Below are 18,739 nucleotides of genomic sequence, written 5' to 3'. Positions count from 1 at the left end.
ATATATATATATATATATATATATATATATATATATATATATATGAGTGTTTTTAACAATTTGTTTCCGTCTTTTTTTTTTTACGTCTTAAAACTGCAGCCATTGAGACGTTAGGTGGGTTGCTGTGGTTTATTTGCTTTCCTGCGCTGTCACTCCCTCCTGGGTGGAACAAGACTCTGCTTGGTCAAAAACAAATTTGCCTCAGTAAATGCTGTGTGCTTGCATGCACGTGGTTCTCTCTTCCCTCGCCGTGGGCGTGTATTGTCTGTACGTCTCCCATCCGTACCTGGCCCTCCCAGCGTGTTGCCGCGCTGCTCCTTCCGATTCCCTACATGCACACGCATATGTATGTGCCCCTCCACAACGTTCTCTCACAAACTTCCTCCCTCTCCCGTTCACGGCCACGGTTTTAATTGCTCACGTCGCATCCCTCGTCTTTATCTTTTTTTTCTTTTTTTTTGTTGTTGTTGTTTCACTCTTCTTCTTTTTATTTCCTCCATCCACTCATCAAAAATCAAAGCCCGTGTTCTGTTGGTTCGCTGCGATGTCGCCAAACTCCATCGACGTCTCAAACCCACCATTCGGGGCTCCATCCTCCACGTTAAAATATGTCTCAAGGATTGAAAGAGCCAAGCAGTACACATTATTGTCTGTATAGGACTGTATGCGCTCAATGGAGTCTACACCACCGCATTCCATAATAGCCTCTGCCACCATGTTCCTGTCAGTCAATCCTGACTTGTATTCATCATCACCGAGTTGCAGAAATCCGAGAATGGCCTCCAGTGCGACTGTCAGAATCCTTGGTTCATGGGTCGCCAAGACGTCACACAGGGGCGGAATCACATTGCATTGCAGAAGGTACCGCAGATGGGGGGCAATGCCACAAAGGGTGATGTTGGCGATTGCCCAAACAGCCTCCTTTCTTACATCGAGTTCGTTACTGACGAGACAGTTGGATATCACCACGGGGAATATATCAGACGCAATGAGCGCATCGATCTGCACTGGACTCCCAGCAGCGATGTTGGAAATGGTCCAGCAGGTTTCTTTCCTGATCTCACGCCTTGGGTGCATTAGGAGAGAGCCAAATAATGGCAAAACACCGCAGTTGATAAGAACTTGCGTCTGCGTATCATCTCCGCTCGCAATGTTTCCGACGGTGCGAATACCAGATGTCTGGAGAGGGGTACAAGTAGAGGAAAGAAATTCCACCACGCGAGGAACCACACCTGAGTCTATCACAGCCTGCACACGCTCTTTAGGACCGTCACTTATGTAGGAAATTGCCCATCCAGCGTCCACCACGACCTCCTTTTCTGAATGGTGAATAAGACGGCATAAAACTGGAAGGGCGACTGAAACCTGCTCTAGGGGCGGTGGGGGTTTCCCACGAACCAGGTTAGATAGAGCCCATGTGGCGTTGCGAACCACATTGATTGGTTGCTCGGGATCCACGAGGATATCAATAAGATGCGGTAGGGCATTGCATTGCAGCAACACGTTACGACAGGAAACTCCCTCCCCAGCAATGTTGCCTATGCCCCAAGCTCCTTGATCGCGGCAGTCAGCGTGCTCGGATCTCAAAAGAGCCACAAATCGGGGAACCACACCCGATTCAACAAGAAAATTTGTACTCTTTGAGGTACCTGCAGCAACATTCGTCAGCGCCCAAGCAGCCTCAAACTGCAGTTGTGGAGCTTCAAACCGATCCATGATATTTACAAGGTATGGAATAACACCACTTTGGGTCACCTCATCATGCGGCGGGTTCAACTCCACAGCGAGAAGCTTACGAATCATGAGGACGCCCTGATACACCTCTGAATCCGACTGCCCCTCAACCACCATCCGGACAAATTCGGGTAACAACTCTTTTGGAACATCCTCCGGAGACGTAGAGCTGTTAAACGACCAGGCGGTTACCGGCTCCCCATTTGCAGGGGTTGGAGCCCCCCCAACGGCACTCGTATTGTCTTCGCGAACGTGCTTCATGACTTCCCCATGGGCCTTTTGCCGCACACTGATCATCTGCCGTTGACGCCGCTCTGCCCCTGCCTTCACAGAGGGCGTCTGTTTTGCGCCCTTCGGCTTGTCACTTTGGCCGCTGAACATCCCTTACCTTATTCTCTTTCTTCAGGCCCCAAGCACAGTCAAAAAAAAAAAAAAAAACAGGAATAAAATGGAACAAAAGAATGTAGAACAAACAAAAAAAAAAAAACGAAAGAGAGGGCAGGAAGTGGAAAGAACGTGAGATAGGAAACTGATGCAGCGATACATGCAAAGAGGCAAAATACAAATTTATTGTCCCTCGCCACCACCACGCTGTGCATGTCGTTCCATCTTTGCACGACAACAACGACGCCGTCATCTGTAACAGCTGCAACCAGAAGAAAAGCTGGAAAAGAATAACAACAAACAGGATAATTATTCGCCCCCCCCCCCCCCCGTCATTCACACGGTCTTTCACACAGATGCAGAGTGTGCCTTTTGGAATCATTTATCACGGCCTTGCAAAGTCCTCTGCCAATCCTCCGGCTGTAGTGGATGCTCCTTTGCACAGAAGGTGCAGCGAAAGCTTGTCTCATGCATGAGGTGCAACAACTCCTCCCTCGGGAGCATCATCACAGACCGCAGGAAATCGTGTTTGGAGCAGCGGCAGAAGTAATCAACTCCGTTACGCACCACCGCCGTGGGGTCAAGCCACACTCGAAAGTCATTTACCCCAAGTTTACGTCGTAGCTTTTCAATCGCTGGTGCCGCCAAAGCGGGGTCCTGCGTGTACTGTCGTGCGGCCGTCGCCACTGCGTATGCTCCCTCGTAGTCCCCAGTGAAAAGCGCAATGCTGTCCTGGCATGCAAACCGGTTCTCCACTGCACGGCGATTAAGCTCGCGAAACACATCAGGGGTAGCAATAGAAGCGAATAAAATCGCTTGCTGAAGCCTCTGAATATCCCGCCCCACGGCCTCTGCTGATAGTATCGGTTGAAGAAGGAGACCGTAGGAGAGTCCTGAGTGCTCCAACGCAGCCTCAAGTTTGGCGTCTGCCTCCACAAAATTACTGTCTGCGCTATGCGTGATGGCACATTCCACACAAAACGCAAGAGCCTCTTGAATGGAGGGGGCGTCCAGATTCGCAGAACACCAAAGCGCCGAGGTGGATCCCTCAGATTGACGAAAAAAATTGTAACCATGCAACGATATGTTGTGCCGAAAGTACTCCAACTTCTCACGAGGCATATTTTTCAGACCAAACCGTAACGTTGATATCGCATCAGTGTCATTTAGTCCCCCTTCTTCTTTCTCTTCCTCCTCGACAGGAAACATCATATCTAAACGCGCGGTTGTAATAGAACTGAAGGACTCTCTCTGACCGTATAGAGTCCGCTCAACCTTGAGTGGGAATGGCGGCCCCTCCACACTCTTGTTGTTCTCACCACGTACATAGCAGCGACACTCCCCAAGTGCCAAAGCCTCAGTGATGATGGTAGCTTCGTCCGCCGTGAAGCGCGAGGTGACACGCTCCTCGTCCTCTTGCAGCGCTGCCAGTATGTTGGTAAATGACAAGTGCGTCCCAAGGAGTTCCAAAAATGGGCGATGACCATGTGTGCGTGCTGCCAGCCGATGCCGCCGAAGCGTTTCCCGAAGGATACCCAACGTAGATGCGTACACAAGACGCAGAGTGCCATCCTTCGTGGGCACGCGTAGCGTCATGTCGCGCAGACGCAAACGACGTTCCATCCCCTGCACTGCTGACAAGGCATTGGCAGCGCAGCGTGTGATCCATGTTTGCTGCATCATCTTCTTATAACATTAACAGACTTCTGTACCTCCTCTCACTGCTGCTCAGTGCAGGTTAGAATGAACGATGAGCATAACGAAGAGTACACACAGGCACCCACCTAAAAGGAAGGACACACACACATTATATTATATATACCATTCTCAGGGGTAGTGGTATGAGACAGAAAAAAAGGACCATCCAATCCTACACGCCCCACAGGTATAAAAACAACATCAAAGGACACACTCGCCAAAGTGTGATAAATGGGGGCGCAAAATGTGCCTTCAACCCACTTCACCCATGACACTCCGCCTCATCCTAAGCATCAGCCAGGCTATCCACAGTAACAACAACAAGCAAACACACGCTGACCCGCAAAGTATTTTGCCAAGCTGTGCCATGGCCTCCAACGCCAACAGTATTTGCCCCATCCTGTAAGAAGACGTATTCTCTAGAAGGAAATGGAATAAATCCTTCACATTGCCCAGAAACCATTCTTCTTGCCGCTTTCTTCGTGTAAAGACTCCGCCGGCGGCGCAAAAGAGACCTGCTGCAACCATAAACACTGTGAAGGAGCATGCAATGAAGGGGACAACACCGACATAAACAGGTTGCTTTGCCGGAAAAAAAAACGTGAGAGCCACAAGAAAGAGGAAAGTGGCCACCGCTAAGGAGTACCCTAGGTGATATCCCCGCACTAAATAGATAATGCTAACGCGGTGCAACTCGCAGTCAATAACCTCTGCAAAATGCCCCAGTGTGGGGCTGGCCATCAGTGAATGTTTCGTTTTCGTCAACATTTTCCGTTGCTTGTAGTTCCTTACTCGTTCTCGTGCTATTACCCTTTAAAATTAACTTCCTAGAGTCCGTGTCCTTCAGAAGAGTCCCTACACCCAGTGAAGAGAGAGCAGTGCTACCAGTTTTTTTTTTTTTAGAAAAAAACAATAACAGAAGACAATACCTGGAATACGCGACAGCACACAATAACACAGTCGCCAACGGCTGCTGCACACTGTAAAGGTTCGTGTTTTGCCGTTCACCAGGCATAACTGTTCTCTGCAAAAAAAAAAAAAAGAAGTCAGGTGAAACAGTTCAAAAAGCGTTAACTCCGTCTCCCACCACTGCCCCATGGGAAGAGAAACCTTCTTGTCACACCCCGGTGTGTAACAGGAATCCACTCAACTCCGTCCACCCAATTCGCTGCGCATTGTACTCACCATGCTATTGTACCGCCTCACGTCCGCCATTTCCTGCCGCTTTGCCTCCAACATCCTACCACCCTCTTTGACGCAATAATCCTCGTAGTTCGGGTACATGGGCTTAAGCCGCTTGTACTGCGCGCAGTTGGCCCAACTAATAAAGAGTAAGCATAATGAAAAGTACCATGTGTATGGCTGTGTGCGGCAACTGTGCTTTAAATCAAACGTGCGGAAGTACCGCGCTGCCCGCAATGCAATAGATGGCATGCCGTGCTTTAGTTTACTTGACATGAGGGTAAGCACAAACGCAAATATGTGTATTCCAACGTCCATTGTCAGAAGCAAACAAAAACCAGGGAATAAAAAAACACAGAGAGATAAAAGTACGGGCAGCAATACATATATGTATATATGTATACATATAGAAGGTATGAGAGTGGTAGCCGCATCATGACCGGGGCGTATATACATATATAAGCATAAATATGTACGTATGTATTCCCACCTCACACACACACAGACAGACAGAAAAACAGACAAGCAAGCAAACAAACAAGCATGTGTTTCCATGGGTGCATGAATTCTCTCATTTTTGTATTATTCCGAAAGGCAGAACCGAAACAAACAAGACGGGGGCTCGATAATTGGATTCATTCGCGACAGCATTTTGCATTGTTTTTTTTTTAGATAAAATTAAAGGAACTCCCTCTCTCACCGCTTATTTTCTTCTTCACTTCACATTCATTGCATGCAGCAACGAAGAATCCCTCATTTTGGCGCGAATACGACCATCTCACACTGTAATCATTTCGTCTTTATCTTCTCCCCTCGTGTCGCTCCATGCGCCTTCTGACTCCTCCCACCTTCCCCGCTCACGCCCCCCTCCTTTTTATCAAGTGCAAGAGACGCGCGTTGCCCTCACATAGTGAAAAAGCCCTGAACGTGTTCTTTGTAGTCCGGTGGTGTGCTGTCCAACCAGTCCATCGCGTTCACTGGCATAAGTCCCATCCAGTTCAACTTCACTAGAGCCACTGCAAACGCCACCAGGCAGGACGCAATGTACATCAGCTTGGACTGACTAAGAGCGCTCCGCACGTTTGCATCCTTTTCTGCCTCCTCCTCGAAGGCCTTGAAAACGTCATTCGTGCCAAAGATGCTCTGCAGGGGGTTCACCACCGCCATGCCTACAAACATGATGGTAAAGATGCCAACGTCATTGCCAACCATCCACAGCAGGAAGAGCGTCATTGGCAACGACTTCAAGGGCTGCATGCGGAGGTCACTTAGCTTCCGAAGAGCACGCACACGCTGCATATCACCCTCGCTGAGTTTGGTATTCCCCTTCGCCATCCCTGCACGTCACAAACCTCGCTTATGCTGTCGTTCCTTCGTTCCCTCACCTTTCCCCCACACACCGCAACGGGGCAGACAAACACAATGAAAAGCAAAGAAATTCGGCAATGCACACACGCACAGACACACACAATGAAAGCATGTTGTTTGAAGAATTTCATGACACACACATCTCCAAAGAAAGAAATGTGGACGAGACGTACACATACACACGTACAGAGAAAGAGACCGACTTCAACAACAACACCACTGGACGGGGGAAAGAAGGTACTGCTTACGCACCTCTGCTACTAAGGGGAAACTATCCCCGTTGCTCATACCCGCGCATTCAGCGACTCAACGCACGAGAAAAAGAACAAAGAACGCAAAATGAAAATAAAAAAAAAATCAATCCTTTCTACTAGCTCCTACCCCACCCCCTTCTCCCCCAACCCGTTATCGAACCGTCGCCATACCATTTTGCGTTAACTGCAGATCACGCGGCTGTCATGCCTTCATCCTAACCCCACACCTTCTTCACTTCGTCTAGAACGGTCCAAAGCGCTTGTTTATCCGGCACGTCAGCCAAGTTGCTATCGTAGCGATACTTCTTGGGACCCACTATAAACCAGTGTAACAAAAACTCAATGAAGCCACCAATGTACTGAGCAGTTTTAAAATCCGACACCATTATGGCGTCATCAAGACTATTGCAAAACCTCCAGCGACCGTATTTTCTCACGTTACAGATCTTGTTCGCCCACGACCCAAAGCAGAGAACACACCCCGTGCACATGGCAAGAGAGGCGGCGATTCCATATACGCTATGAAACTCCCGGAGTGCTGACTGTGTCGGAGCCAAGACGAGCGCCGTTACAGACGTCCTGCAACGCGACACGGCGGTTGGACCAAACCGGCAGATCATTGTTGCCCCTATACTCTTCTTAATCCTAGTTTCTTTACTCAAGAACAAATTCCATCTTGCACTTTCTTCGCCCTCTCCAACACCTTTTTTCGTGTGTGCATGCAGTTTCGTTTTATGCGATGCGGCAAGCTCACACGACCACGCAGGCACAAAAGCGCAAAACGAAAAAAAGAAAAAAAACAACCCTTCACTTCTCAGCAAGAATAATACAGTAAATGGAAGATGAGGTCGGTTCTTTCATTTATTCGAACCCGCTGCACAAAGAAACATCTTGTCCCCTTACTTCTCTTTTCTGGTTCCCATCTCTTTCTCGGAGCCGTTTTTCCAACACACTAAACCACATTCCCCCCTTTTTTTTCTTCTGCTGGACCATCAAACATGGCGGCCTCATAGTCCATCGGGTATTGCGACAATTCGTGCGCCATCGGCAGCAACAAGGTCTCGACCACAGACAACTTTGAACGCTGTTGTTTATCCCCAACTGTCGTGTTTCCAAAGTGGTTCTCCCGCCTCTGAACAGCCAGCCGGAGGTCACGGCACACGCGACGCCGCTGATCTGAAGTTAAACCCGGAATAAAAATGCACGCCTTTGCAATCATATACTCCCACACCTCCTCCGCTGTCTTTGAGTTAGCTCCTTCTCCGGATCTGGAGGGTCCAATTGCTCCTTCCGCCACAGACGCCGTGACTTCGTCTCCGTTGCTTGTTCTTGCAGCAAAAACATCAAAATTTGTAATTGTCTGACGCCTCGGGCGAGGGGCACGCGACAAGAAATGCGCTGGAAGCCGTGAAATCGTAGCCATGATTTGCACAAAGTGAAACGAATTCACAAAACGAGCATCTTTTCGCTGCAATGCCGTAAAAAGTCCCCAAACAATACGATCCACACTATCACGCTGTGCCTGCCAGTCAGAATATTCCGAGTTTGTGCGAAATGACGGCGCGTCCCCTCCATTTAAGGTATGCGCAACATCAGTGTCCGGATTAGAAGAGGTGGCCATGTTCCCGCAGTTCAGCTGCCCTTGTTGCCTCACAGTAAAAGAGTGTGGTGGTGCCGAGGGCGAGAGCAAAGGCATGAAAATGCGCAGTAGCTTAAACGCGTGAACGATGGAGGTGAACTTTAATTCTTTGCTGTTGTGGACAAGATGGCGAAAGAGGGACGTCACGAGATACGCTTCATTAGATTGGCACCAGCGTGACTTTTTCACCTCAATAAGGGCACGCGCACTCTCATAAGCATCATCAACTGTTACGATGGTCAAGAACTCCAACGCATGTAAAGCGTCTTCTGCGGAACCTAAAACCCGGCCAGATTCACCCCGCTCAATGAAGAAGAGGTAGAGACGCTCCACACCAAGGGTGGCAACGCTTCGCCTAAAGATTCTTAATTCTGCCGTTGTCGGCACCGCCAACTCTGTGGTAGCCCCATCACCGTTAACGTCAACGTTGATGTTGCCTTGATTCAGCGGTTTAAATTCAGTCTTCCCTTCCAACATTGTCCTCCTCTTTTGTAGCCACGTGAAGTGTGATGCTGCTGGTCCCATAGCTTTTTTTTCCAAATGGTCCAGCTCCCGGGCCATGTAGTGTAGAGCCAACACCATGCTCGTGGAAGCGCAAGTACTCTTTTCGCGCGCTACGCATTGAAGTGCAAGCTGTAGGGAGGAGAAGCATACATGTAAGGCGTCGTCGATAAGCCCAAACCCGGCAAGGAACCCAAAGTCCCTCCCCTGCAGGGAGCAGCAGGCCAAAGCACTATCCACGTTCTCCGACCAGAACACCCTAATGGCCCCTCGAAGACGAAGGCGGTTATTAGCATCACGAGCCTCCCCAATCTCCAGTCTCAAACGACGGCACTCCGCCAAAAAATGACTCAAAGAAGTGGCTCTAAGCGATGTTGATGAACTAAGCATGTTGGCCTCGCTGAGAACGCCTCTGGAAAACTTTACCCGATTACACGCCGCCTCAAGAGCACTGTCCAATGATTGCAAGATATTCTCCTTCTCTGAGGCTGAGGCAGGTGAGGATGATGACGCCAAGAATGATGACGACGTGCTATCACGCGCGTGCACCGGCTTATCCGTGGTTGCCTCCAAGATGGCAATTTTCCTCAGCTCCCGTAGAACATGCACTGATCCACTATGCTTACAGTAGCGCCTCCGTAAAACGTTTCCTGCCCATCTCCAGCAAAACATTAAACAACAAAGGCCTGACACTCCCTTCCTGACGCTTTTACTCTTTTCCCTCTCAACTGTCACCTTCTTCCTTGTCTTCTCTACGTACGTCCACCCACACCCATTAATTAAGGAATAATACCATGAGGTAGAAGGCACCAAAAAATAATAATAAATAAATATGTAGAGAAGACAAAGAGGCAAACTCTCAACCACTGATGAGGGTAACTTCTTCGTTTATACAAAGGGAGAGAAAGGGTGAAATGGGAAGAAACACATCATTCCAGGCACAACAATGAATATGGGTGCGCTCCACCGATGCTCTGTCCCTCTCCTTGGTGCATTCAGAGCACCGAACGCCAGTGAATAATGCCGCCTTTAGAAGAAAGTGCATCCTCTCGTGAGATGCGCAGTTTACTCAGCTCTCCTAACGATAGCTGCGAGACCAAGGATCCGCCCAAGAGAGATAGCATCCACGGAGACTCCTGCAGCGGTAACGGTTGAAGTTGAAGAAGTCCAGCAGCCTCCAAAGAGAAAGATTTAGAAGACTCACTTCTGTCAGTCGTCGAAGATGAAGCCAAAGAAGCAGATGACGACGACAAGGCGCCCACAGTTGCAAACTTAGTGCTGCATTCACGCACTGTCTCTTCAAGGAAGTTGCAAAGTAATGGAGCAACACGTAAGGCTTCCCCTGTCACAATCACAGGTAACGGTGCATCATCTGCGATGGTGGCAATGAGGTGTTTCAACACTCCTTTTTTGCTTTGAAGACTATCGTTCGTTCTTACAACAGCTGATTCAACGTTTTCCTTCGCCTCGTCACGCCTGCGCTTCATCCCTGCGTCACGAAATTCCTGCGATGCCACCACGCGTTGATACACCTCCTCCCCAAAGTAGGAAAAGAGCGCCCCGCGGTACTGTTCATCCAATAAATTCACTGCCGTTGCAGAAGAGAAAGAGCTACCCAACGACGAGCTAAGAAAAAGCGACAATGCGTCACCCTCATCACTTTCTTCTCCATTCACTCCGTCTGCCTTCTGTTTCTCTTCTTCTTTTATGCCTTCAGGACTCTCCGCTTTACTCCCTACACACCCCTGTCCATCACAGCACCCCTCACCCCTTGCGGTGGGGAATTTCAAAAGATGCAACAGTGAACCTGAAACGGATGCCGCGTACTTCACCGTAACGCCAGACTCTACGCGACCAACGGAAAGCGCCCTCAGAGACGCATGAAGGACAAGTGACTCCCGCAGCCCAGCCCCAAAGGTGTCGGCCACGAGATCTGACAGCACTATGATTGTTCTCACCTCCAGCCTCACAAACAAAAACATCACAATTTTTTCTCGGTATTCGGAGGAAACATGCATTGGAAGAACAACGACGATGTTTCGGTCCAACACGTGCTCGCGAAGCCTTGAGACAAGCTGCAGCGCCTTTTTCTGCTTGAGTGAAGCAGCAGATTCGGTTAAAGATAAGGAAAATGTGGGAGCCAACCTCAACACTTCTTCGGGAATGGGACCGTCCTCGAGGAAAGGGCGTATCTCGCCAGAGCGGCACAAGTACGTTGCCAATTCCCCGACTACCAGAACGATCAGTCTTCCATCGGTGTCACTGGCAGCGGTAGTACTCTGCAGAGAGTGAGAATTGACGCCGGTGGAGTTGAGCATTAAGCCACAGTATGTAGTCAAAGCTATGATACGCCCTTCCCTTTCCACGTCCCGTTTTTTTTTTTGAAAATGGCGTTATCCCCTTCCTTTTCTTGTCTGCATGCCAAACAAAAAAGACAACCTCAAAATAGCAACAAGAGCGGAGGAACGCAACAAAAAAAAACGCAAAGGTGGCGACACGCGGGGGATGTTGCTGGTACCAGTACCGTCTGTAAATAATATTGGGTGTCAAATGTATTATACCGTCAATGCTACATTGAGGGAAACCACCTGTGCAGATGTGGTCGCGGGTGGGGTAAGACGTGCTTCTCCCATTCTCTCTCTCAAATAGCTGAGAACAGACGGCTCACTTAGTTACGTAACTTGTCATTCAAAGTAACAACAAGTACGATAATCGTCGAAGTCCACCTCGAGAAAAGAGCTAATATACGAATGTAACAAAACACAGCCACAGGTAATCCCACTCCCCCGCCTAAAGTGTAGTGAGAGCGAGCGGCTGTGCTTCTCCACCCTACCCCATGCATATTGCACACAACAACAACAAAAAAAAACGCGAGTATGGATGGACACATGTATTTACCACCCTTATTCAACCTCACTTTACCTTTTTCGATTCCGCTGCTTCCGTTGCTTCCGTTGCCGCCTTCACTTGGTGTTTCCTTGCTCGTTTCACATCGATATATGAAGTAATGGCGCGAATTACAAAAAATGTGACAGCAAAAACTAAAAAACTATGTTTTTGAAACCACGACCTCTGTTTCGTGTCGGGACGTAATAGCAATGCATTGTCAGGAGCAACATAGCCGTACACCCAAATGCGATCCACCGTAGTTTCTTCTGTGTGGAGCTGCAAAACAAGCGAAAATTCGTGTTCCGAAAAAAAGCGGAAAGTGAAAGTGCCTGATCTCTCTCCCTCCAACGTGACAATCCCCGTCGCTGTTCGTGCCATCGCGGGCACATCACTGAGCGTGGATGGTGACATGCTCGCTGCTTCAGGAACAAACGAAAAAGACGCCGTGGCTGTTGGAGTCGCACCAATTTCTTCCACTTCAGACAGTCGCTGCTCAAGAAGCTGTTCTTCAGCCGGTAAAGACCATGCACTAACTGTCCCAATAGTTGAACCCGAAAACTCCAGTTGAACGTCAATACTTAGCAGAGAAGGGTGCGCATCAAGTGCTCCATGCGGCAGCATCCCCGTCTGCATAGATCGAGGGTATTTAAAGTGTTCAAGGGGCACTTGCCCTGCAGTTGCTTTACGCTGCTCACCAGTAGGAATCAATTCCCCGTGGATATGCTCAGGAAAGTTTGGTGAGTTCTTCAATATAAGTGTTGCATTGAAGACGCCATACCTTCCAGAAATAACGCCAACCTGAAAAGACTGTGCGATCACCCGCTCAAGTAGCGGCATGCCAGATACCTCAGCCGACTCGTAATCCCCTGCCACTACAGGGGCCGCTGAAAAGAGGGATGCAACAGTGCAACAGAGCAACGCAAGACCAGCCCATCGTCCGTAACACATTTGGTAAAACTGGTTAATTGGTTCCTTTTATTATTATTATAAGTGGATTCTGCTGTTTGATCTGCGGCATTCGCATGAGAAAGAGAGCATACATAACAGCAAAGAAACAAGAAAAAATATAAAAGCATGAAGTAGAAGCCACGCAGCTTCCAAAAAAGCAACAACAAAATAAAAAGACAAGAGGTATGCATCGCTCTGGAGGTACGGTAAGCCGGTGCATCGCTCGTGTGGCACGCACCATTATCGCTATCTCTCTTTCTTTCTTCATCCCCCACACCGAAGTACCATATGCATATACTGGAAATAGGAAAAGAGAATAAGAAAAGAATAGAGACTCGAAAGAAACAGAATCAGATCACTAAGAAGAACGCAGGGTCAACAACGGCCCCCCAGCTTCACTGTTCTCCCTCTTCTCCTCACAAAGAAGGGGCCAACACATTGCCCAATCCTCACCAAGATGGCACCCGATACCTCCCTGAAACTCCCCATCAGGTAATCTACACTTCTCGCACGCGTTTCAGCTTTATGTCCTTTCCCACCTCTTCCCTCCAAAGGAAACTGAAAGATCACCGCATGAATTCCCCTGTGCGTTTCCATATCCTCGCTGTTCGTGCGGTACAGGGTAAGCATCCCCCGCACCGCCCGGTGCCCCGCTCTCAACAAAGCAGCGCCAAAGTAGAGAGTGAGAAAAAATATACGCACACAAGGTACTACAACACAAAAAAAAAAAAAACGAGACGAGGTTTTTTACCTGGGTGTGACACAACGGATGAGGCGCCGCGCCTGCTAGAGAGTGTGGGGAAGAGAGGAGCGCAAAATTGGCATGTTGATAATAAACACAAAAACAGCTCAGTGGCCGTAATTCATTTCAGTACCAGAGGCATCGCCGGCAGAAAGGAAAAGTTCCAAAGTGACGGAGGCTGGAGCACGCCTCCATAGCCCCCACCGTCACTTGTAAAGCCAGTAAGGAGAACTCGGAGCGTTTTCGTATGGAAGCTTCCAAGACGGCATCCAGCAACAGCAACCACTAGCAGTAGCAATAAGAGCAATCAACAGGGTCATGTGGATTAGTCATTATGAGCAAAAAGTGGGAGGACATAACAGTGCACAAAGTACATCAAAGAAACAACCAAACATCAGTCTACTTTTCCTGTTCCCCCGCCTCCTCATGTGCTTACTCACCACAAGGAAACGGGGGAAAAAAAGGAAAGACAAAGACAAGGCCAGGGTCAAAAGCTCCCGTCTTGCCACATTTTATTTGGCTCTTGCTGTTATTGTTGTTGTCGTTTTTTTTTTTTTTGTGAATGACAAGCAAAAGGTGAACTCAGGGCAACGCAAGCAGAGACAGAGATCACATATATACGTGTATGCCTGCACAAGTCAGTTGTATAAGCTAACATCGTTTTAAAGTAGATGGCAAAAGAAAAAAAATTAGTACAGCATACAAGGCAAGGCGTTGCAGTAGCAGCGTTAGAAAATAATTTAATCTCAGCAACAAATTAATTCTGTTTGATGCATACAGATACGTGTGTGTATACGCACTCTTTTTTCACATGGTTCAAACCAAATTTTTGCCTTCGTTATTTCTTTTTTTTTTTAATTTTATTTTCCTCTTTTATCCTTTACTCCTCTTCGTCTACTCATTTTTATTGTTGTTTTCTTTCTTTGGGTATTTGTCAAATGCCCCACTGAAAGAGATAAAAAAAAAAAAAAAATACCCGGGTGTTTCTGTGGAAATGGCGCATGCCACATAAAAGCCGCTTTCCTTGATGCAGACTCCAGAAGGACGCCCTTATCATTCAGCAGACACAGACGCACACACACCCGACAATAGGCAACACCCTCCTCCTGGTGGACGGGCACTTCTGTTTCTTCGTCATGTTCTCTCCATTCCGTTTACTGGCTCGTTCGTTTTCTTCTCAGCCTTCTCGTTTTACTTGCTCTCACTTTATCCTTCCCTTTAGAGAGGAATAAGGAGGAAGTATACATATATATTATGTATATTCCGTGTTTCGTGTCACCTTCGCCTCCTTTTCGTCAGCAGTGAGGCCAGATCCTGCTCCACCTTTACACGTCGCCGAATCTCCTCCAGCTGCTCCCGAAATACCTCAATGAAATCCGCATCCAGTCGCTGTCGCTCAATAAAGGGGTTTCGGTGGACGTTTTCAATGATGGACGTGAGCATCTCTACCCCACCCGGGGTTTGCCCTTCGCTCGCAACAAATAGCGTCATTAGGTACGCGTTAAGGGCCGCCTTGGTAAAAAAAAGATACTCCGTCTTTGCACCAAGCAAGACTCGAGTAGCGGCGTAAAGAATGAGAAGCTTCTTGTGTGGATCATCGTTAAAATAATCATGCATGCGTTTAGCCAGGATACCGAACACGTGAGAAGAATTAAGAGGTGTGTAGAGAAAAATTGTGTCGTCAAGCCGCTTCTCAGTTTGCTCATCAACGCACCCGTCAGCGAGGTCACAAATTGCTTGAATAACACTGGGGCTCAGTGCTTTGTCTGCTTCACCGCAGTTGTTGTAGGTGGCGCCAAGAAGAGATTGTAGCCGAGCGTCAAGCGTCATCTCTGGAATGGGACGCTCCCGCGTGAAAAACGTCGGTGGCGGTGGGGCAGCATGTGATCCCACCATCACCCCCATGGCGGGTAGCGACACCATCGTCCCAGCGTCCGTTGCGGAAGCCCCTGGGCCTGCCACAAGCGCTCCGGTGACACCGCTAAGCCCATGGGACGGTGGCGCCATCGCGTTTGCGTCGCTACCCTCATCATGATGACCCAGCGGAGCAGGTTTCCCCTTTCGCATCCTATCTGCCATCGTCATAGAATGGTTACTCTTCCCGAAACTAATACGCAACGGGGCGCCCTTCAAGAGGGCATTGTTCAATGCAACGCGGGCAACATGTGCGTGCTCGATACTATCAAAATGTCCAAAGGCAATACCACTAGACTGAATAAATTTAGAGTTAATAAACCCCTCAAACGGCTCAAATAAATCCTCAATGTCTCCTTCCATTACATCGGAAGCTAACTGTCCAAGGTACACCACATTAGTGGGGGTTTCATTAAGTCGAATACCATCTGAACTCAAACCCGCCTCAGCGGGAGCAGGGTTACGCTGCGCTCGACCATAGTTTAATACCACACGTGCTCCACCAATGGGCTGGTCTCGCATCAAATCCAACGCCTGTGTGCACTCTTCAACGGTTTCAAAATGAATAAACGCCATATTCCTACTATCCAAACGTGAAATGGTTTTAATATTACCAAACATCTTGAAGTTTTCATTTAACTCTTCATTAGAGACTGTCTGTGGCAAATCGCCCAACCACAAAACATTGGTGGGTTCCATTCGTTCCTCGTCACGGCGGGGTCGCCGACGCCGGTCATCATTGTCGTGTCGATCGTCCTCACGTCCACGGCGAGAGGACCTGTGACTGTTGCTTTCTCTGGACATCTCCAATTCCTCCTGCGAGTACTCAAACATTTTACCGTAGTTGAAGCGTGCTCTTCCCAGAGAGCCCCGTGCACTGAGCGCCTCTACGGCGTTCCGAGCTTCCTCAACATAACGGAAGTGCACAAAGCAATAACTCTTATCTGGAACCCTTGCAATACGTATGACCCTTCCAAATTCAGAAAATTCACGCCGCAAGATGTCTTCATTGTGCTCGTGCAAATCCAGGTTCCCCACCCAGACGGTGTTGGTTGGCTCCCGCAATTCGTCCTCTCGTCGGCCTTTGTGAGAGTGTCCGCCGTGATGGTCGCCAACTCCGTGTCCCATATTTCCTCCATACGGTCCCTGGGGGTAGGAGGATGGAGGGTAGCCATGCGGATCAGCACCGGGCGGCATCATCAGGCGGCGATCATCCCTTGCTACATACATCTCATTCGGGTTGCGCACCACACCAGGCGGCATCATGTGCTGCTGGTGGTGGTTCTGAAACCCGTGTTCCACGTCCCCCCGCGGTCCAGAAACCAAATGGGCAGGTGGCTGTGGGTAACGACCTGGGGGCATAGAGTACCCGGCGGGTGGGATCGGCGCCTGCGGCGCGCCACCACCAGGAACACCACCCCCCGTTTGGATTCCGGGCGGCGGTGGTCCCCCTACACGCAGGTGGGGCGGCATGGGGGCCATTCCGGGCGGCATCGGTGGCACAGACGGTGGGGCCATGCCCGGTGGTATTTTGAAACCGGGTGGAAGCGGCGGCATACCCGGTGGGCGTGGGATAAAACCCCCGGGCCTCGGTAGCGGCCCACTCATCCCTGCAGTCCCCTGAGAAGAACACCAACAAGAAAATAATCCTGAGGAAGCTGCATCATTTTGAAAAAGAACCAAAGCAACGAGGAGCATACGCAAAGACAACGCGCATGGGCGTGTGAGAGAGAGTTTTTTTTTCTTTTTTTAAAGAAGAATCACTAGCACCCACAAAGTGTCAAAAGCAATAATAAAAAAATAAAACACCTTATTTCTTAGTTAACAATTTTTTTTTTTCAAGGAGGGAGGGGGGGGGGGGAGGGAATAAAGAAGTGGAGAAAGATTTGCGAAAAGTAAATCATCGTTGTGCCGCTCGTCCATCCTTGTCACAACGCAATCATGCAAGTAGCATGAGGAGACACTAATGCGCCTGAAGGACAATAACAATATAAGGACCATCCACCTTATATATATATTTCCCATCTTCTCTGGTCTCCTTTCATGGGTCCCTCCTGCCGTGTTGCTCGTCTTCTTGGCCCAAAGAAGTTGAGTCACCGTCACTCCTCCTCAAGACAAAAACGGCATCGTGAAGAACAGCGTACTCCACTCTCAAATTACCTTGGCAAAAGTAAGGCAGCTTACACCACCGCTCTATTTTAAAGCCGCTGGGAATAAAGACATTATCCACAAGTCGTTGAAGAGAATCCTCAAAACTGGCGCCACGGCAACATTCGCCTCCCTCCATTTGCAGCGTCTCCAACGGACGCCGCTGCCTGGTTCCATCCTCAACGAAGGGGCACCACGGTAAAACAACCGCAATAAGAACTCTGCCATCAGGCGACAGCGAGTCACGCATAGAGTGAAGCAACTCACACGGCTTATCGGTGCGATCCAACACATTTAAACATGCAATCACATCGTAGCACCGCCGCGATCCATCCTTGTTCTTGAACGGGTCTTGGTATGGAAGCACCTCGTAGCCACGCCACCAGAGACGCCATCGCATGGGAATTGAGTATTCCGTGGCAGTCACGTGGTGGAACAGTGGCTGTAGCCGTGATGTAACGCCGCCATCGCCGGCGCCAATATCCAATAGTGTCCCGAACACCGGTTTCGTTGGAATTTGTTGGCCTTGCTTCGTGCCCAATAGGAGCTGCGCAGCCTGTGCTGTGGAGATGACAAACATTCCACCACGGTTCATTATCCCGTTGGCCGTTGTATGTGAGACAAAACCGCGTAAAATGCCACAGATTAAGAGCTTCGTGACATTCACATCTGCTGCTAGCTTCAGCCACTCTGCTGTCTCCTCATCCATGTGCATGTTCACGTACCGTGACACGATATGCTGTGGCAGACGCACAAGCTGCGGTGCGTAGCTGTAGGCAGGCTTCTTCCTGTCCCCACTCCAGTAGACCGACAGGTCATTCATAATGTTTGTTGATGTCATTTGCCCTTCTTCTTAAGGTCAAACGGAGGCATGCATTTGAGGGGGAACAGCAACAGCTAGACAGAAACAAAAAACAAAAAGAAAGGCGACGCCAATGTCACAGACGCATAGAACAGACACACTCGGAGTGGAAACAACGAAGTGAATGACCGGTATACACAAAGACGCAAAAGCAACAACAACAACAAAAAAAAAAAAGATGCCGCAGCAGCAACTACTGAAGCCATGCGAGAGTAGATGAATAATTTAAACAAAAAAAAGATAAGACACATCCGCACCGCAGTACACACATTGGCAAGGCCACAGGCCTTTGGAGGCGAGATGCAACAAGGCAGATTGAACCAATAATAAAAAAAAAAAAAAAAAAAAACGTAAGACTTAAAGTAGTTAGCCGAAGCGGCCGCGCCCCCACTACCAGCCAAGCAGAAACCAGCTACTAAGGAAATAAACAGAAACAAGAAAAAAGTAATGATAATCTTGATTGCTGCAACAACAAA

The 18,739-nt window shown here is 48.9% G+C and overlaps 11 protein-coding genes across 11 annotated transcripts, besides 14 other annotated features; all 11 read right to left on the bottom strand.

Annotated features, from left to right (window-relative positions):
• Positions 1–44: a microsatellite.
• A 387-nt stretch (positions 45–431) lies between these two features.
• Positions 432–492: a sequence feature (GA-rich).
• A 15-nt stretch (positions 493–507) lies between these two features.
• TraAM80_00132 (putative importin alpha) lies at positions 508–2,115 on the bottom strand (the record flags this gene model as incomplete). The annotated part of the gene is made up of 1 exon (XM_029377224.1): positions 508–2,115. One exon carries the CDS (start codon positions 2,113–2,115, stop codon positions 508–510), a length of 1,608 nt encoding a protein of 535 aa, XP_029242967.1.
• Positions 2,116–2,155: 40 nt separating this feature from the next.
• Positions 2,156–2,221: a microsatellite.
• A 275-nt stretch (positions 2,222–2,496) lies between these two features.
• On the bottom strand, positions 2,497–3,801 carry TraAM80_00131 (putative heat shock protein 33; the record flags this gene model as incomplete). Its single annotated transcript, XM_029377223.1, has 1 exon — positions 2,497–3,801. The coding sequence occupies one exon, from the start codon at positions 3,799–3,801 to the stop codon at positions 2,497–2,499; it is 1,305 nt and encodes a 434-aa protein (XP_029242966.1).
• Positions 3,802–4,068: 267 nt separating this feature from the next.
• TraAM80_00130 (uncharacterized protein) lies at positions 4,069–4,557 on the bottom strand (the record flags this gene model as incomplete). Its single annotated transcript, XM_029377222.1, has 1 exon — positions 4,069–4,557. The coding sequence occupies one exon, from the start codon at positions 4,555–4,557 to the stop codon at positions 4,069–4,071; it is 489 nt and encodes a 162-aa protein (XP_029242965.1).
• A 405-nt stretch (positions 4,558–4,962) lies between these two features.
• Positions 4,963–5,316, bottom strand: TraAM80_00129 (uncharacterized protein; the record flags this gene model as incomplete). Its single annotated transcript, XM_029377221.1, has 1 exon — positions 4,963–5,316. One exon carries the CDS (start codon positions 5,314–5,316, stop codon positions 4,963–4,965), a length of 354 nt encoding a protein of 117 aa, XP_029242964.1.
• A 62-nt stretch (positions 5,317–5,378) lies between these two features.
• Positions 5,379–5,407: a microsatellite.
• Positions 5,408–5,491: 84 nt separating this feature from the next.
• Positions 5,492–5,542: a microsatellite.
• A 359-nt stretch (positions 5,543–5,901) lies between these two features.
• Positions 5,902–6,333, bottom strand: TraAM80_00128 (ER membrane DUF1077 domain-containing protein; the record flags this gene model as incomplete). Its single annotated transcript, XM_029377220.1, has 1 exon — positions 5,902–6,333. The coding sequence occupies one exon, from the start codon at positions 6,331–6,333 to the stop codon at positions 5,902–5,904; it is 432 nt and encodes a 143-aa protein (XP_029242963.1).
• Positions 6,334–6,446: 113 nt separating this feature from the next.
• Positions 6,447–6,468: a microsatellite.
• A 214-nt stretch (positions 6,469–6,682) lies between these two features.
• Positions 6,683–6,723: a microsatellite.
• Positions 6,724–6,835: 112 nt separating this feature from the next.
• TraAM80_00127 (uncharacterized protein) lies at positions 6,836–7,240 on the bottom strand (the record flags this gene model as incomplete). Its single annotated transcript, XM_029377219.1, has 1 exon — positions 6,836–7,240. One exon carries the CDS (start codon positions 7,238–7,240, stop codon positions 6,836–6,838), a length of 405 nt encoding a protein of 134 aa, XP_029242962.1.
• Positions 7,241–7,572: 332 nt separating this feature from the next.
• TraAM80_00126 (uncharacterized protein) lies at positions 7,573–9,432 on the bottom strand (the record flags this gene model as incomplete). Its single annotated transcript, XM_029377218.1, has 1 exon — positions 7,573–9,432. One exon carries the CDS (start codon positions 9,430–9,432, stop codon positions 7,573–7,575), a length of 1,860 nt encoding a protein of 619 aa, XP_029242961.1.
• Positions 9,433–9,755: 323 nt separating this feature from the next.
• TraAM80_00125 (uncharacterized protein) lies at positions 9,756–11,078 on the bottom strand (the record flags this gene model as incomplete). Its single annotated transcript, XM_029377217.1, has 1 exon — positions 9,756–11,078. One exon carries the CDS (start codon positions 11,076–11,078, stop codon positions 9,756–9,758), a length of 1,323 nt encoding a protein of 440 aa, XP_029242960.1.
• A 595-nt stretch (positions 11,079–11,673) lies between these two features.
• Positions 11,674–12,597, bottom strand: TraAM80_00124 (uncharacterized protein; the record flags this gene model as incomplete). Its single annotated transcript, XM_029377216.1, has 1 exon — positions 11,674–12,597. The coding sequence occupies one exon, from the start codon at positions 12,595–12,597 to the stop codon at positions 11,674–11,676; it is 924 nt and encodes a 307-aa protein (XP_029242959.1).
• Positions 12,598–13,862: 1,265 nt separating this feature from the next.
• Positions 13,863–13,899: a microsatellite.
• A 278-nt stretch (positions 13,900–14,177) lies between these two features.
• Positions 14,178–14,256: a sequence feature (A-rich).
• A 32-nt stretch (positions 14,257–14,288) lies between these two features.
• Positions 14,289–14,312: a microsatellite.
• Positions 14,313–14,614: 302 nt separating this feature from the next.
• TraAM80_00123 (putative RNA-binding protein) lies at positions 14,615–16,951 on the bottom strand (the record flags this gene model as incomplete). Its single annotated transcript, XM_029377215.1, has 1 exon — positions 14,615–16,951. One exon carries the CDS (start codon positions 16,949–16,951, stop codon positions 14,615–14,617), a length of 2,337 nt encoding a protein of 778 aa, XP_029242958.1.
• Positions 16,952–17,095: 144 nt separating this feature from the next.
• Positions 17,096–17,119: a microsatellite.
• Positions 17,120–17,294: 175 nt separating this feature from the next.
• On the bottom strand, positions 17,295–18,224 carry TraAM80_00122 (DREV methyltransferase; the record flags this gene model as incomplete). Its single annotated transcript, XM_029377214.1, has 1 exon — positions 17,295–18,224. The coding sequence occupies one exon, from the start codon at positions 18,222–18,224 to the stop codon at positions 17,295–17,297; it is 930 nt and encodes a 309-aa protein (XP_029242957.1).
• A 185-nt stretch (positions 18,225–18,409) lies between these two features.
• Positions 18,410–18,439: a microsatellite.
• A 146-nt stretch (positions 18,440–18,585) lies between these two features.
• Positions 18,586–18,612: a microsatellite.
• A 54-nt stretch (positions 18,613–18,666) lies between these two features.
• Positions 18,667–18,711: a microsatellite.
• Between the last annotated feature and the right edge of the window lie 28 nt (positions 18,712–18,739).

This window comes from Trypanosoma rangeli, assembly GCF_003719475.1.
Source record: "Trypanosoma rangeli strain AM80 chromosome Unknown Tra_15.4_contig_00002, whole genome shotgun sequence".
Lineage (NCBI taxonomy): Eukaryota > Euglenozoa > Kinetoplastea > Trypanosomatida > Trypanosomatidae > Trypanosoma > Trypanosoma rangeli.
The sequence above is the reverse complement of the archived record's forward strand: the minus strand, read 5'-3'. Positions and strand labels throughout refer to the sequence as shown.